At 29.0% G+C, this 14,869-nt stretch overlaps 1 protein-coding gene across 3 annotated transcripts in view; it reads right to left on the bottom strand.

Moving 5' to 3' along the window:
* LOC106680859 (Kv channel-interacting protein 2) overlaps positions 1-14,869 on the bottom strand; it is a 488,280-nt gene that overhangs the window by 307,524 nt on the left and 165,887 nt on the right. Inside the window, exon 2 of one of the 3 annotated variants that reach the window (XM_067047831.1) lies at positions 5,639-5,723. The exons of the other annotated variants lie outside the window; for them this stretch is intronic. Within the exon in view, the coding sequence (XP_066903932.1) occupies positions 5,639-5,660 (22 nt within the window). The 5' untranslated portion in view covers positions 5,661-5,723. The remainder of the gene's footprint in view (positions 1-5,638; positions 5,724-14,869) is intronic. 3 annotated transcript variants of the gene reach the window in all.

The raw sequence follows: 14,869 nt of genomic DNA, 5'->3' as shown, positions 1-14,869 counted from the left end.
TATATATATATAAATGACCTAATGAATAAAATTGATGATTTATTAATGAATGAATTGTGATATAATTATTAAGTGTTTCATGCATCAGGTGAATCTGAGAATTTTTTGTAGGTACGTAATGTTGGGGTGACAACCCCCGAAACGTTGTTCATGGTTTTAATATTATAAAAAAAAATAAAACAAGGAAGAGTAATTTTCATTCAGGAAATCTAATTATTAATAATATTTTAGATAACATTTAAAAGGGTAAGAATTAAAAAAAAATACTGTAAGAAATTATTAAAATATTCTATTTCTCCCTTAATTAAACAGCCGATTACAGATTAATACAAAGTTTTTAGTTACTGGATAAAAGTATTTCTAAGAAATGGAAGTTTGGACCGCTGGCAACGCATTCTCGGATTCATATATACGTCAAAAATTGTTGCGACGGCTTGATTAACAATTACCCCTACAATCCCTAAACATGGCTGAAACCTTATGGTATTACGTATTATCACATATAACAACAGTCTCCGGTAAATATTGAATACAACTAATTGTAGGAAGATTGGCCATGTGGTGATCAAGAAGGCACACAAATAGTGGAAAAAATATTTATTTGTAGGAAGTAGACGTTTCGCTCCGTTAAGAACAATATAAAAGATAATAGTTTTGTAAATTCTAACTTTTGTTTTACTTACAGAAGAAACAAGTAAAGAAAATTTGCTAAAAAAAAAATAATTATAAATATATGTATATATAGTTGACCGTAAAACTTTAAATATAAGAAGATGATCAGGGTTGCGGTCAAAAAAAGAACAAATGGTTTAAAACTATTTTAATGTCCGACGTTTCGCCCCACTTTGCAGGGGGCGATGGCAGGGGGCCAATGATAAGAATAAAAAATAGGTAACAATGGCAAGAGTAAAAATTTTAAAAAATACGTAAAATATACAGTTAAAAAAGTACAGGAGACGTACGTAAAACAAAAAAGTACAGATTAAATAAACGTCTTGAAAGAATAAATATAAATAAAAATAATAATAATGATATTAAATGATAATAAATGAGCAAAGAAAAAATTAGGACCACCTACCTACCTGTTCAAAGCGAAAGGTTGAACAGAAGGCGACAATAAACCGGAAGCGTGGAGGAGTGAGGAGGAGGTGGCCAGCCGTTAGCGGCTATATTTCTATTTCAAATACGTCGCGTATACAGGAAGTAGTTATAAAGATATAACGAAAAATGAAAAATAATAAGAGAAAGATACAGAAATATGATAATAACTATAATAATTTTCTAATTTAGTTTTCTTTTTTTCATACCCTCCTGTAAAGATTTTAGTGGGTATTTGGTACGTACATATAGGAGGTATGCTATATGTATAGCTGGGTGTGAAGGATACCTTGGATTGCCTTCTGGCATTATAAGGTTAGGTTAGGGGTCCAATATTTCTAATTTTGGAATAACTAAGTAAAATTAGAATGATACATATCGTTACTAATAATACGAAAACGAGTATATACTAAAGAAAATATAGTTAGAGTAGTTAATACAATATAGGATATAATAGCAATGATTGTAAAAGAAGTAACTAATAATAAGTAAAAGTAAATAAAGAGTATTAAAAAAAAATTACAAAGAAATAAATAAGAAAAATAATTAGACAATGATAACAACTGTAGTTTTTATATATCGTGAAAATAATCATTTATCTACACTGATAATAGTAATAGTAAAGATAACCGGAGTAACATGAATAATATAAGTGAAATAAGGTAATAAAAAGGTAAAAATCGGAAGTGCAAGTTCACAAAATAATATAAAAGTACAAGGTGAGTTGTAAAAAGAAGTACATAAGAAGATTAAAAATAAGTAATAAAGTATAGAAATATTCTCAGTTTTTTTTGTATCATTTTAGCTCTGATGAAGCCCTGCAAAGTGGGGCGAAACGTCGGACATTAAAATAGTTTTAAACTATTTGTTTTTCTTTTAACCGCAACCCTGACCATCATCTTACATTTAAAATAATAAATAACTCGCATTTTCTTTCATTAACCCCGCCTTTATTTTCTAATCATTTTTTTTTCTAGTTACTGTATACCTCCAATTCTTAAGGTTTTCTACATATTCAATTCTTTATTCCCTCGTATATGAGTATGTAAGAAGTCAAGGGTTAAAGATTTCTATTTTTGCGAATAAACTCTTTTAAAATATTGCCTAAATTGTGAAATTATCAACAATTGTTACTTTATTGGTATTAGTTTTCTAATATCTACAATAATGTAGCGAATATTTAGTTCATCTTTATGTGACATAACAAAAACATTCATCTTTAAAAACTTATAATTTTTAACTATTGTTTTTTACCTTTTCATTACTGCACTACCAAATTAGGAGCTGCTCCTACTGCTTTCCAAATATGACTATTTCTTCATTATTGTAATTTCATTGAGAACTAGTTTTTATCAACTTTTGTCAATATATTTAGTTTTAGTATCTAGTTTTATAGTTTTCCTGTTTTCTCCTAACCGTTTTAAATCATGAGCATACCCAAGTATGGATGTTTTACTCTCCCCTCTCTTCGGATCGCATCTAATGATATATTTTAATTTAATAAGACAGGCCAGAGAGCATCGCCTTTTTTCTATCCCAAACGGCCATCAAAATTCAGGAAATAATAATTACAGACCTGAAGTGGACCCATTTCTAGTTGAATAACTAGCCCGAAAGCCCGAAAAAGTGTGACGAAATTTCGGCTAATAATAAACCATTTTTTTCCAATAATTAACCATATTCATCTAGCATCATTATTAATCAATAACTAATCTTCTAATATAATATTAATATATTTTTTAAATTAGATGTAGAACATTTGAAAATTATGAATATATTCCTTAATATAATAGACGAATTGACCAAATAACTTTCATTGATATTTTGCTAGAAAACATAAATGAGCTTTAGCATATAAACTAATGAACGAATAATTCATTTTTGTCACAATTTGTAGGAGCATTCTACGCCATAAAAAAAGAACGAGATAAGCGATAGTTTTGAATTTATTTAGAAGGAACTGAAAAAAAGTTTTTAGGAAGCGCAAATGTGGTTTCTTATCATTGATCCTACCTAGTACTTATCATTAATTAAAATATAAAAATATATACATGCACAATATTTATAAAATTTGACTGGACTATAGAAGTTGTTAAATAATCGATTGTCATTACTCGAATTTTTCGTATTTCGAATTGAAACTTTGTAGGACTTGATTGTTCAGTAATAAAGTCGACTTAATGATATCATCCACTTCTTGACGCTTGAATTTCAATTGGAAAGAGGATTTTTGAACATAGATTCTCAGAGAAAATCTAATTCTAAAACGGTTTTACATCCGGCACTTTCTGAAAGAGTAAATCGGTAATACCTAAAAAGTATTTTTACCGTTTTTGTCGAATAGTTTGTAAACGTCAAGCAAACACAAAGAAATAAATCGTTTAAAAATTTAATTCCCTGCTATAATTCTTCATTTTAATTGGGGTTGGCTAGCATTGGAATATCTGTTTGAGAATTTTATGATTCAAGCCTTCGGAACCTGACGGATGGGAAATATCACCGTTATGAAATAATGTTAGAATTAAGTTGTCTTGAATATTCTTTTTTGAACATACTATTTTCTGCTGGAAATTCCAGGGCTAAGTGTACTGGAGAATAACTGAAAAATATCAAGAAATCAAATTACTACTAAATGAAACATTCTGCATAACTAAGAACTGCTAAGTTTCGTTTCGAAATATTAGAAACTAAAAAAAGAAAGGTGTCAATGGAGCCTTGAATTGATGTAACCACATCGTGGTAGTCGAACCAGCGTTGAATTACAAATATTCATTAAAAATACTGGTTTTGATTAGTGTATAACATTAAACACAATTTTATGAGTTTATATAGTATTAAAATTGCATAAACGATATTAGTTGTCAATATTTACTACTGATTTCATCAATTAATATTAACTAAAAATACAAGACCAATCGATATTATACTTGTAAACCAAAATATTAAGTCAATTTTGTTGTTAATAATAAAAAAACCCAATAACTCCCAATCTTTATAACATCCTATTTCCGCATTATTGGAAAATCGGATGGGGTCCAATCTTGCAGCTTGAATGGACAACCCTCTAGCTCAAAAGGCTTGATCTACAAAATATCCAGTAGAAATAAATTTCTAAGCTTCTACCAATTAGAGGAAAAATGATAATCACTTAAATTATCTGTAAAATAATTTTTCTTTTAGAATTGGAATTGTAGGGGAGCAAAGAAGTAAAAAGCAGAAGTTCTTGGAAAATAGTAGAACGCATAATAACTTAAAATTTCAGAAAGCAGAGAATAGGTTTTTAGAAAATTGTAGTGACTTAAAGTTACAGAAAACAGTAAAAAGCATATATTATTATTGAAAATAAGAGAACATCATAAATAAGATTTAAGACACAGGAAGAAGGAATTAATTGATATCCAATTTAAATTTCATCAGTAAAAACTGTTTGTTATACTTGAGAATAGGAAAAAATAAAATAAAAATGGATTGCGCTTAGTATCTTTTCATATTCACTTTAAGAAACCGTTTTCTCATTTTTTATCTTTATATTTGTTTATATAAGACAGATTCTTGGGTGGCCGACAAAATTTACAAATTGATAAGAATAAAAAAAAATCATATTTAATTAATAAATCGTGTATCATAATAATTAAATTTACTATGGTATCTCTTCGATTCTTAATCCGATTAAGTTGTCCATACTCTCTTTAAACATATTTGGAGTTTAATGAAAATAAATCCCTATATATATAAATAAAATCACTTCACATATCCAATTTTAAACTGAAATTGATGGTGTAAGTTTAAAAAAGGAAGTACAAAAAAATGGTTTCGAAATAAAAGATCTTGAACAGATCTAATAATTTAGCTGTTATACTGTTAGGTTTTGAAGAATTCCATTTTCAATATTTTGACGTTTTTTTACAGTTTAATTAATCGGATGCAAGATTTTTTTTTAGCTAAGCATTCTAAATAAAAATCTTCAATCAATTATTTATAATTTGTAAATAATGCTAAAGCCGATAAATTGTTGATAATATATTATAAATGTAACATGGTCTGCAAAACTAGCTTAATCTGTAAACTTTCATATTCCAGTACATTATGAGTTTTAAACAAAAATTTGATTAATTTAAAAAAAAAAAAGGATGGAATAAAAACATTTTGGGTACTGAATTTCTACACAGAATAATTGTTAATACCAAAGACAAAAGAATATCTGTCATAATGGGTTATTAACTATTTTCAATGTGTAAATGAGCATATACTTTTCAGTGAGATTGGTTTTTGTGTTTTGATGTGACACGTTACATAAGCCAAATCCCACTTTGGGTACTTTGGGCAACGGCCAAGAAATCAAGTTGTCAAGATGTGTTACGTGGTTGTGTCTTCTTCCAGGCTGGTAATCTGGGTTTCACTGTTCTTAGGAATAATCATCACAGGGTTGTGATAAAAGCTCTTAAACAAAACTTGTAAAAGGAAAAGGTATTCGAAAAGTATCTTAGCTTAGGGATCTCTTATTAAAAATAAAACATAGTATATCCCTTTTTAAACTTACCTTTCTTCTTACCGCCGAACATTTCCGAAGTGAAACGAATTTCTTGGCCTTCTTAACTCGACATTTGTGGGTGACATTTAAATTCCTGCACAGGTTTATTAAAAAAATTAATGAAATTTATTCACGGGGGAATATAGCATATCTCCGAGGTAATATTTGATGCAGCCACGAAAATTTAATAATAAAGAAAAAAAATCAAATAAAACAGTTGCTTCCTAACAACGAATTAAAATCCTTAAATTGTAATGGAACTATTTAATTGTAGATTAACGATTATTAGTGAAATGCAAACATCATCAGGATTGGTTTTTTAATTTAATTAAACCTTAGTCATCATCAGGGAAATATGAGATAACAACTGAAACTGATGCAATACTCTTAGTTCTTGCTGAAAACATAAATAAAAACCACAAGACATAAAATTAAAATTAATATTTATTACATTTAATGAAAACTTAAATTAATTTTTTTTAAAACTGTAAAAACAGTACTAATTTTTCTTCGTATACTTCATTATTTTCTACATGCTGGTATTGATGTTTATTTTTTTAAAATTTTATTAGTCATAATTAACTATACGGAATAACCTATAGTTATTCTAAACTACATTTCTAAGGATAACAGAATGCACTTTCAGTTTATATGCAATTATATCATATACATGGTTGTCATTGGAGACTACGGTTTCCACCAGCGCACAATGGGCTGTAACGGCGAAAATAAAATTCGGCATTTTAACTTACCCCAATCATGTTAAACATTATTACCGACATTTTTGTTGAGTAACTAACTAATAAAATTAAAATAGTGTAGGACTCAATATACCAGATCAGCTTGGTGGGTCTTACATGGTAGATATAATCGTTACATTGTATATATTTTTTTTAACAGTTGATTATAGGTGGTATAGTCTCGTACAAAAGACACACCTAACTATATAAAATGTTATAATTAAAAGGAAATAAATAAATAAGAATAATGCTTCTTAATAAAAGAGAAAATAAATAATAGTAATAATAAGTAAAATAGAGGTAGTGTGAATAATTAATTAATAAATATAGAATTTATAACAGAATGCCCTGCAGCAGCCTGGGCTTCAGTCTTCCGGTTGAGTATTAACGCCATATTTAATATTTATTTGTAAATATTTGTTAATAGTTGTAGTTTTTTATTTCATTTTAATTTTGTATTTTCGTTAGAAGTGTTTTATTTTAAAAGATATTTCTTCTTCCTTCTTAGCTGTACTTATTACTTGAATTGTATATATTTAAATTCAGAAACAACAGCCCAATTGGATTATATTACTTTGTAAAAAAACAACTTTCTACGGATTAATATCAGTCACGCCTTTGTGTAGTTCACCAGATATTGTCATGAGACATTGTCTGCGCAAAATTGTTATTAGAGTGCCGTATAGCCGTGGGCCCACCAATGTTTGAACGATTGGATTTGAAGACCTTTGGATGGTCTTTGACCTTTCGGAGCGTATATTCTTCAGGATCTATGTCGTCTCTGACCCATCGAAGTTGTCCAGTAGTATTTTATTTTATATTTATTAATATTTTTATTCATTTGTTTCATTTCATTTTATCTTCAAGATACTTTTATTTTAATTTTGTTTTTTATTTTATTACTGATTGTTTTAATGTTTTCAATTGCTCTCTTAGCAAAATAAATGTTTATAATACGAGCCAGCTTGTTGGGTTTTTATTTTTTTAAAGCGTTCCTTCAAAAAAGCCATCGTCAATTTGAGGTGACTTTATTAATACCTGCTGTCTGCTACATTTCTGAGTAACGTAATCAAGAACGTATGAAGGAAAACTTAATTTGCTGAATAAATCCTATTGAAAAATGACACATTGTGCAATCTTCATCGTTTTGTTTAATTATATTTTTCTCCAAGCAGAGATATAGTTCGATATAAAATTAATTTTTTTTTGCATCAAAGCTTTTCATTAACTTATAATTTTCTTTTTACTACCTTTTTGGACAAGGGATTTGTTAAGAAACAGCTAAAATATATAATTGGTACTAAATGCTCGTATTTTTCAGTGCATAAAATCCTTAACTCTTATTAATTATAACTTGCTGATTTCGATTGCAAAGTTCTTTGAAGAAATTGAAAAGGATAAAAATAGATGTGAAGGTACTACTACGTCATAAACGAAAAATTTGGAAAACAAGGTGGAGTATGGATTTGTCGGATCATTTGATTTTAAGCTTGGATTACTCGGCTCAGGAGATTTACTCAGTTCACAAAGTAGTGAAAGAAAATTTTAAAAATCCATTTGATGAAAACGACAATATTTTTTTTAATTTAAGAGTTATCTTTGTAATTACGTTCAGACTAATTTTGTAATTACTGTAATAATTTTTTTAAAATACATTTTTGTCAACATTAAAATTTTTTTATGCATAAAAGAGATTTACGAATAATTTTCTGCATTTTTTAAAACAATAATTCTTTATGATAATTTTCAATTATTTGATATTCTCTCATCTGGAGCAATTAAGATTTATATTTGTTTTTACCTAAAAATAATTTGGTTCTGATAGATAAAAAAGGCCATAAAGTTCAATATGTAAGCTAGAATAATTTCGATCACGTTTTATAAACAGCGTGATAAAATTTATTTAATTTTTTTGTTAAGGATTTTGAAAGCTTTGATGTTGGAAAGTATAAATTTAGTTTGCGATGCGGTTCTTTTGGTATGCACACCACAAATTAAAAAATGGAGAGCTTTAAGTCCCCTCCTTCAAAGTTCGGCAACAATGTTGTTCTGTGGACCTTACTTTTGGAATTTCCGAAACTTTTAGAACTTCACGTTTCAATGTAGCAAAAAATCTAATACAACTTGAATACCAATGGTGGTTCTAGGATGTTTACGGCTCAATGCAAATTTATTTTTGGGTACTCCGAATTTATAAAAAACCTAGGAGTTTTAACATTAAAATAGTGTTCTAATCTAAAGAAAATTATGTAATTATTTTGCAATAAAGTAATTAAAAAAATAAAATAAAAAGTAATTTTAACTTAAAACATTTTTTTTCTGATAATATTCACATGAAAGATTTTTTTAAAAATAAAGTTATCATCTAAATAAATTATTTAAAACACACATCTACTGTGATGACAAATTAGAAAACGGAGCCGAGGCCAGATTGCTATACTCTATCAGCTGAGATGTTATAAAAGAATATATCTATATCTATCAAAGGGGGCAGCGGTAGCAGCATGGTAACGCGCCAGTCCACCAACCCACAGGTTGTCAGATCGAATCCCCGGTCCCACCCGGGATTTTTTCAAGCACAAAATTATGCAAAACTCACTGACAACATCCCCCCGGGCATTTGTGAGGCCCGTTAGCCAATGGGTGGCACTCACAAAAAATAGGCGTGGGAGTGACGAACCCACCCTGCGAAAAAAAACCACGTTAAGAAACGCGCGATGCTAATAGTAAATGCATCGTGTAGAAATACGGTGTATTTATAATACATCCCGCGCGGACTTAGGCCTCCATGGTCTTTTGCCCATAAAATAATAATAATACCTATTAAAGTCTGAGGATAATGATTATTGATTGATGATATAATGATTGATGATGGATTATGATCATCGCGTTGATAAGAATGAGTCATGGCATGGGAGACGAATCATTTCTTAAGCGGACAGTAAAAGGGAAGTTTGAAACGATTCCTTTATGAATAATGTAATACTTGGATTGTTATTCAATTTCCTCTACCTTCCTAACACCGATTGTAGGCAATAATTGTGGGACATATAATATCAACGTAAAATATTGGAATATTTTCTCTTCACTCTCCTTTCTAATGGATTGAAAGACATGTTTTTTAATGAGGTATTTTCAAATCAAATAAATTTTAACTTTTGATTGATTAATGCGGATTTTAAAACATGAACTAAGCATGTGATGTTTTTAATTTTCAAGTATTGAGGAAGGGGGCCATTGGCATTATTTAGTTAGACGTGTAGAGTTCATCTGACACGTAAATTCTCCACCTCTCCCGTCAAAAAATTCCTGCGTCAACCACAGAAATGAAATAATTGTAGTGTCTAAAATTTCAAGTTATTGATGAAAATTCAAGTTATATAACTAAACCAAGCCTTGGTTCCATTCAAACAGAAATTTCAATTCGGAAGTGCCATTCAATGTTTCCGGCACTAAATAACTAGTGCTGCAATGTCAATTATACGAAAATAAATACAAGAAAGGAAACGGGATGTCGGAAGCAGCTGAAAGGGGAGTCCATTGTTCTAGGGAGCGGTCACTCCTGAGGGCTGAAGGTCCATGCCATTGTGCTTTTTTAAAATAATAAAAGCTCACAAAGCTTTATATTTACCGTCTACTCTTCAACAGTTTACATCAGGTAGCATTAGAGAAATTTAATTATAAAATAAACTCTATTTATTCAAAAATCGTGATTTGTTTATAAAACCAAAGTTAGTATATAAACGATGCTCGTGAATATGAAATATCGAAGGGTGACAACGAAAACGAAAATTAATATTGGCACTTAATAATACTTTTATTAAGACAGTAAATCTTACAGCGCTGGTATTAAGTGTCAAAGGTAAATTATAATCTTGCAATAAGGATTAATAAAGAAAAATTACACCATTAATAAAGGTCATTCATAGGCTGCCCTGCTATACATCTTCACTTTCATAGACGTCTATAATTGAAGGAATTTAGGTTTGTGTTGGGTCATACCAACCGAAATCATTTTTTTAAAGTTTTAGTTGATTTGTGCGTAAACGGTGCAGAAACCTCGAAAAAATAATTCCTAACTATGATTGAAATTTCATTTTATTTGATTTGATCTTATGAACGAGGAGACTCAAATCGATTTCATGATGATTCATTTACGTAATGTCCCGTTTATGATTGACGAATCCTTACAATAAATTAAAATCAGAATCGATTTTATCCTTACAAAGTGATTAATTTCCTGCACTATTTTCGCGAAAATCGTCCAGCAACGTAAAAAATGGTTAATACTTTTTCTCAAAATCCATCTATTACGTTTTCTTATACACATGTAAAATTTTGACACCACTATATTTCAAATACGCTTGTATTTTAGGTTTTTATTTTTTCAAATTCCTAACTATTGACCATAAAATATAGAAAATTATGTAGCCATTAGAAATTTTGATGAAGTTGTACTGACTTAGTTATTCGGTCGACATACGTTAATTGAATTTAATTTTTGTCTGTTCATTTTCTCATTATATTTATACTAAGTAACATATGCCAGGGGTCGTGGAATAAGGAGTCGTTTAATCTATAGGGCATCGGGAATAAAGATAATTGACAATTAAAACTGAAGTGATCAATACAAACATGAATTCATATTTAAAGAAAGTTTTCAAATAATCCTAGCCAAATGAAAGTCAAAATCTGTTTTTTTTTTAGCTGTGACAATGCTAAAGTTAAGTCTAATCTGTGAGATTGAGAGAGAACATTAAGCTCGCTTTCGCTTAACGTTTTTCTAAGCTCCTAGTTTTTCAAACTTCTATCCTAGGATACAGCTGTTTCTTTAGTCCTCCGACAGAGACACGTTAATCCCGAAGATTAGTCCTGGCCAATCGCGCAAGCAATTTCGTTCTCAATCTTAGGATCAGTTTGCTGATCACGGTCGAAAAGTTATCAGCGTCCCCCCTTTTTTTTTCTTATCAATCGAATATGATGTATCATCTCATAAAATGGTAAATGATAATTTGACATTGAACTACTTGAAATACTAATTAGACCAATCGTTATTATTCGTTATTAGGAACCTGTTCATTTTTAACCTTACAGTTTGCGTTTTTAATATTTTTATCATTGTTTATTTTATACTGATACTATTTTATTTCTTCTTTTCTTTCATTTGTATATAATTTCCTTTTCACTTAGTTTTACATAATTTTAACTCTACCTTAATTTACTTTTTCGTACCTTATTATCTTACTATACCAAAATATTTTTAGCAGTTTTTTTTATCTGTTTAGCCCCGATTAAGCTCAACAAAGTGAGGCGAAACGTCGTAATATAAATAGTTGTTAACTATTTTTGTTCTCTTTTGACCGCACTCCTGACCATCTTCTTCATAATTACATTTTTTTTTCACAAGCATTTTTTTTTTTGTAACAATTGATCAAATATTTTTTAGGAATCAATGTACTCAGGTGAAATTAACTAAATTTCTTTCTGCATATTTGACTATAAATGGATTTTAATTGCATATTTGGATGACTTCAATTAAGCAAAAAAGAAATTTAATTTAATCAATGGAAATGAAATTCCATAATACAATCGTTGGTTCATTTTCAACGAGCAATATAATAACAAATCAACGCAATAACGTTTCCTTCAATAATTAACTTCATGGAATATGGATTGTTTTCATTTTCTGCCTTCCATCTCCCATTCTAGTCTCTTGTAAGCAACGTGCTTAGTTTAAATTTTAGTTTGTTACATAATATCTTTACTAGCAATAATAGTTATTATTATTATTTAAAATTACAAAAGTAAGTGCATCGTTTTTATCAAAGCTTAAATCTTCAATTTGAAACAGATTAATACAAGAAAGTGTATGACATGATGAATAGAACTATTAAAAGTATTGCCAACTAAAATAAAACGATTACCAAAATTTTTACAAAAAAATAATGACTAATAATTCATGAAGCTCTATCCCGGCAAATTATGAATTATCAAATGTGGTCAGCGACGTCGAACAACATCCGATAATTTTAAGTATAAATAAATTTATTTCTATACCTTTTGTTTATTGATGTCAAAAAGCATTTTTTTTGACTTAAGAATGTTCTTATTTACAGAAAATTAAGTTTTGTATAAATAAAATTAGATCACGAAAAAACAATATTGGTATTGCATACGTTTGAATATTTTAGCCGTATATTGGGACATTTTTACTGCATATTTTAGGGGTTTTTAATTGTATATTATATGGCATATTTTGCAGGATTTTTTCCATTGAAATTTGGGTTCTGGTTGTGAACATGATCTAAAAATCCCTGCTCCTGCAGATTTTTTTTTTCATTTCACTATGACATTTTTGTTGTATATTTAAAAAATATATATATTTCTTACAAAGAATACAATTTAATTAAAAGATTTATTTTCTTTTAATTCAAAAGATTTATTCAAATAAATTCTTGAGTTTTTCTAATTGCTATTTTTTTATTATAGAACATTTAATGTATTATGAAAACAGACCATATTGTTTAAAAATTAAAGTAACCAGGAACAAAATAATTATATAAACATGATTTAGATGAAATTGAAATGTGAAAGGATAATTTTGGTGTAAGAATAGTTTAAATTACCTTAGAGAGAGTTGTATTTGTTTCGCATATGACTAGAAAGTTCTTTATATACATATATGTGTGTGTTTTAATATTGATTTCAGTGCGTTATAAATTCCTATTCGAAAAGTTAACTGGTTCGACAAAAAAAAAATGAATGTCATGTTGTATCCAATTTAAAAAAAAAAAGAAACAAAAAAACCGCTTTTTCTAAGTACCCCTCGTTAAGGAGCCAGAGGTTATTATTAATTTTTTTTTTTTATCACAGTCAAACTTTAGCGTAACAAGAAGTGGAAACTTCACAAGTGATCATCGCAGAAGTTCTCTCGCAACAAGTAAATTAACGGCACTTGTAATTATGGGTCCTGAGGACCTAATGAAATGTTATTAAATTTCCTCATCTCCGTGTTATTGTTTCCCCTCAATAGGTAATTAATAAATGCTCAATCCAGGGGTGAGAGTTCCCTGGCTCTGCCTTCGATCGGCGGAAATATCAACCACATTTATCATAATCACAAGGAATATCCCAAGGTATACACATTTCATATTTTTGAATATATATCGTCATGGTAACATATTTATCTTTCATCTTTACTGTAACATGTCGTCTGTATCTTTCATAAATTTAACCATTTTAGAATATATGTATTTGAGAAGTTCAACAATAATTTTTATTTAATTAGATTGTACTATTTTCTTTTAAAATTATCACAACAACAATCAATCGAATTATTATTTTTTATTTACCGAGAAAATAAAGCCTCAAAGTTCAACTCCGTAAGCCCATCTGGCATTATCATGGCCATATAAATAAGTCCTTTGTAAGCAGTTGGAAGTTTAGCCCGTTTGTCTAGTAAGTGTTGTGATATTTGGTATTGACGAATAGTTTCCTGGCTTTCGATCTTTTATATGGATTTCAAGCTAGTCTTTTAATTAACATTTTTACCACTACAATTTTTTCAGGGATAAGATTTTTCTCATCTTTAAAAAGCTATTTTTAGTTTTGACATGTATTAGATTTGGCCATCGGTAAGGATTGGGGATGAAATTAATTTTATCTTAGTTTCTGGAACCAGTCAGGTCAGTCAAGAAAAATGGTTTTTACACTCAAAATAGTTTTTTTTTTTTTAAATTTTGTAGTTGGAATCATTTTAGGGCGAGCTCTTTAATATTTTTACCAACATGTGATGTAAAAACATGTAATCTAAAATGGTTTAGATTAGATATTTTATAGTATCAGTAGTAGTACTCTCTAGAGTAACATATATATAATAGTTTAAATTAATTTATGAAGATAGTACCATCGAAAGTACAGGTTGTAATTCCTTTATTCGGCACAATATTCTCAACTTGAACTGAAAAGCGCTTTTAGACTGACATCTTTTCAGCTTCGTCACCTCCTGATGTAATTGGAGCGTCTTGATGACGTCCTACTGTGACAGTAGCGTCTGCCTGTGGATGACAAGCATTGAACTCGTAGGCAATCATTAGCAGTATGGCGTTTCGTTAGGTGCTGAAGAGTAACTCATTAATCGCTGGAAGTAAAAATCAAAACTGGAAAGATATATTTTTATAGTTCAGAAACCACTAGAGACCATAAGAACATATTTTATTTAACATTTATGGGTTCCAAATGTAAAATTCAAATTCTCCACTCCTTAAAATTTAAGGAAAACCGTGAAATACACTACCTTCATTCAAAAAAAAATTTGTTAATTAGTTAAATAAATTAGAAGTTCAAATACATTCCGCAATACCACTTTAGTATTTTATTTTTTATTATTTTTTTTTTTATTGTTGATAGATTTATTTATTGATAGATATTACAATCTGCCACACAGTTGTTGGCAATAGGTAATAGTGATGAATGAATCTCATACATACTAAAATAAAAT

Source organism: Halyomorpha halys, unplaced genomic scaffold (assembly GCF_000696795.3).
Source record: "Halyomorpha halys isolate HHAL.00 unplaced genomic scaffold, Hhal_1.1 Scaffold297.1, whole genome shotgun sequence".
Taxonomy (NCBI): Eukaryota; Metazoa; Arthropoda; class Insecta; order Hemiptera; family Pentatomidae; genus Halyomorpha; species Halyomorpha halys.
The sequence above is the reverse complement of the archived record's forward strand: the minus strand, read 5'-3'. Positions and strand labels throughout refer to the sequence as shown.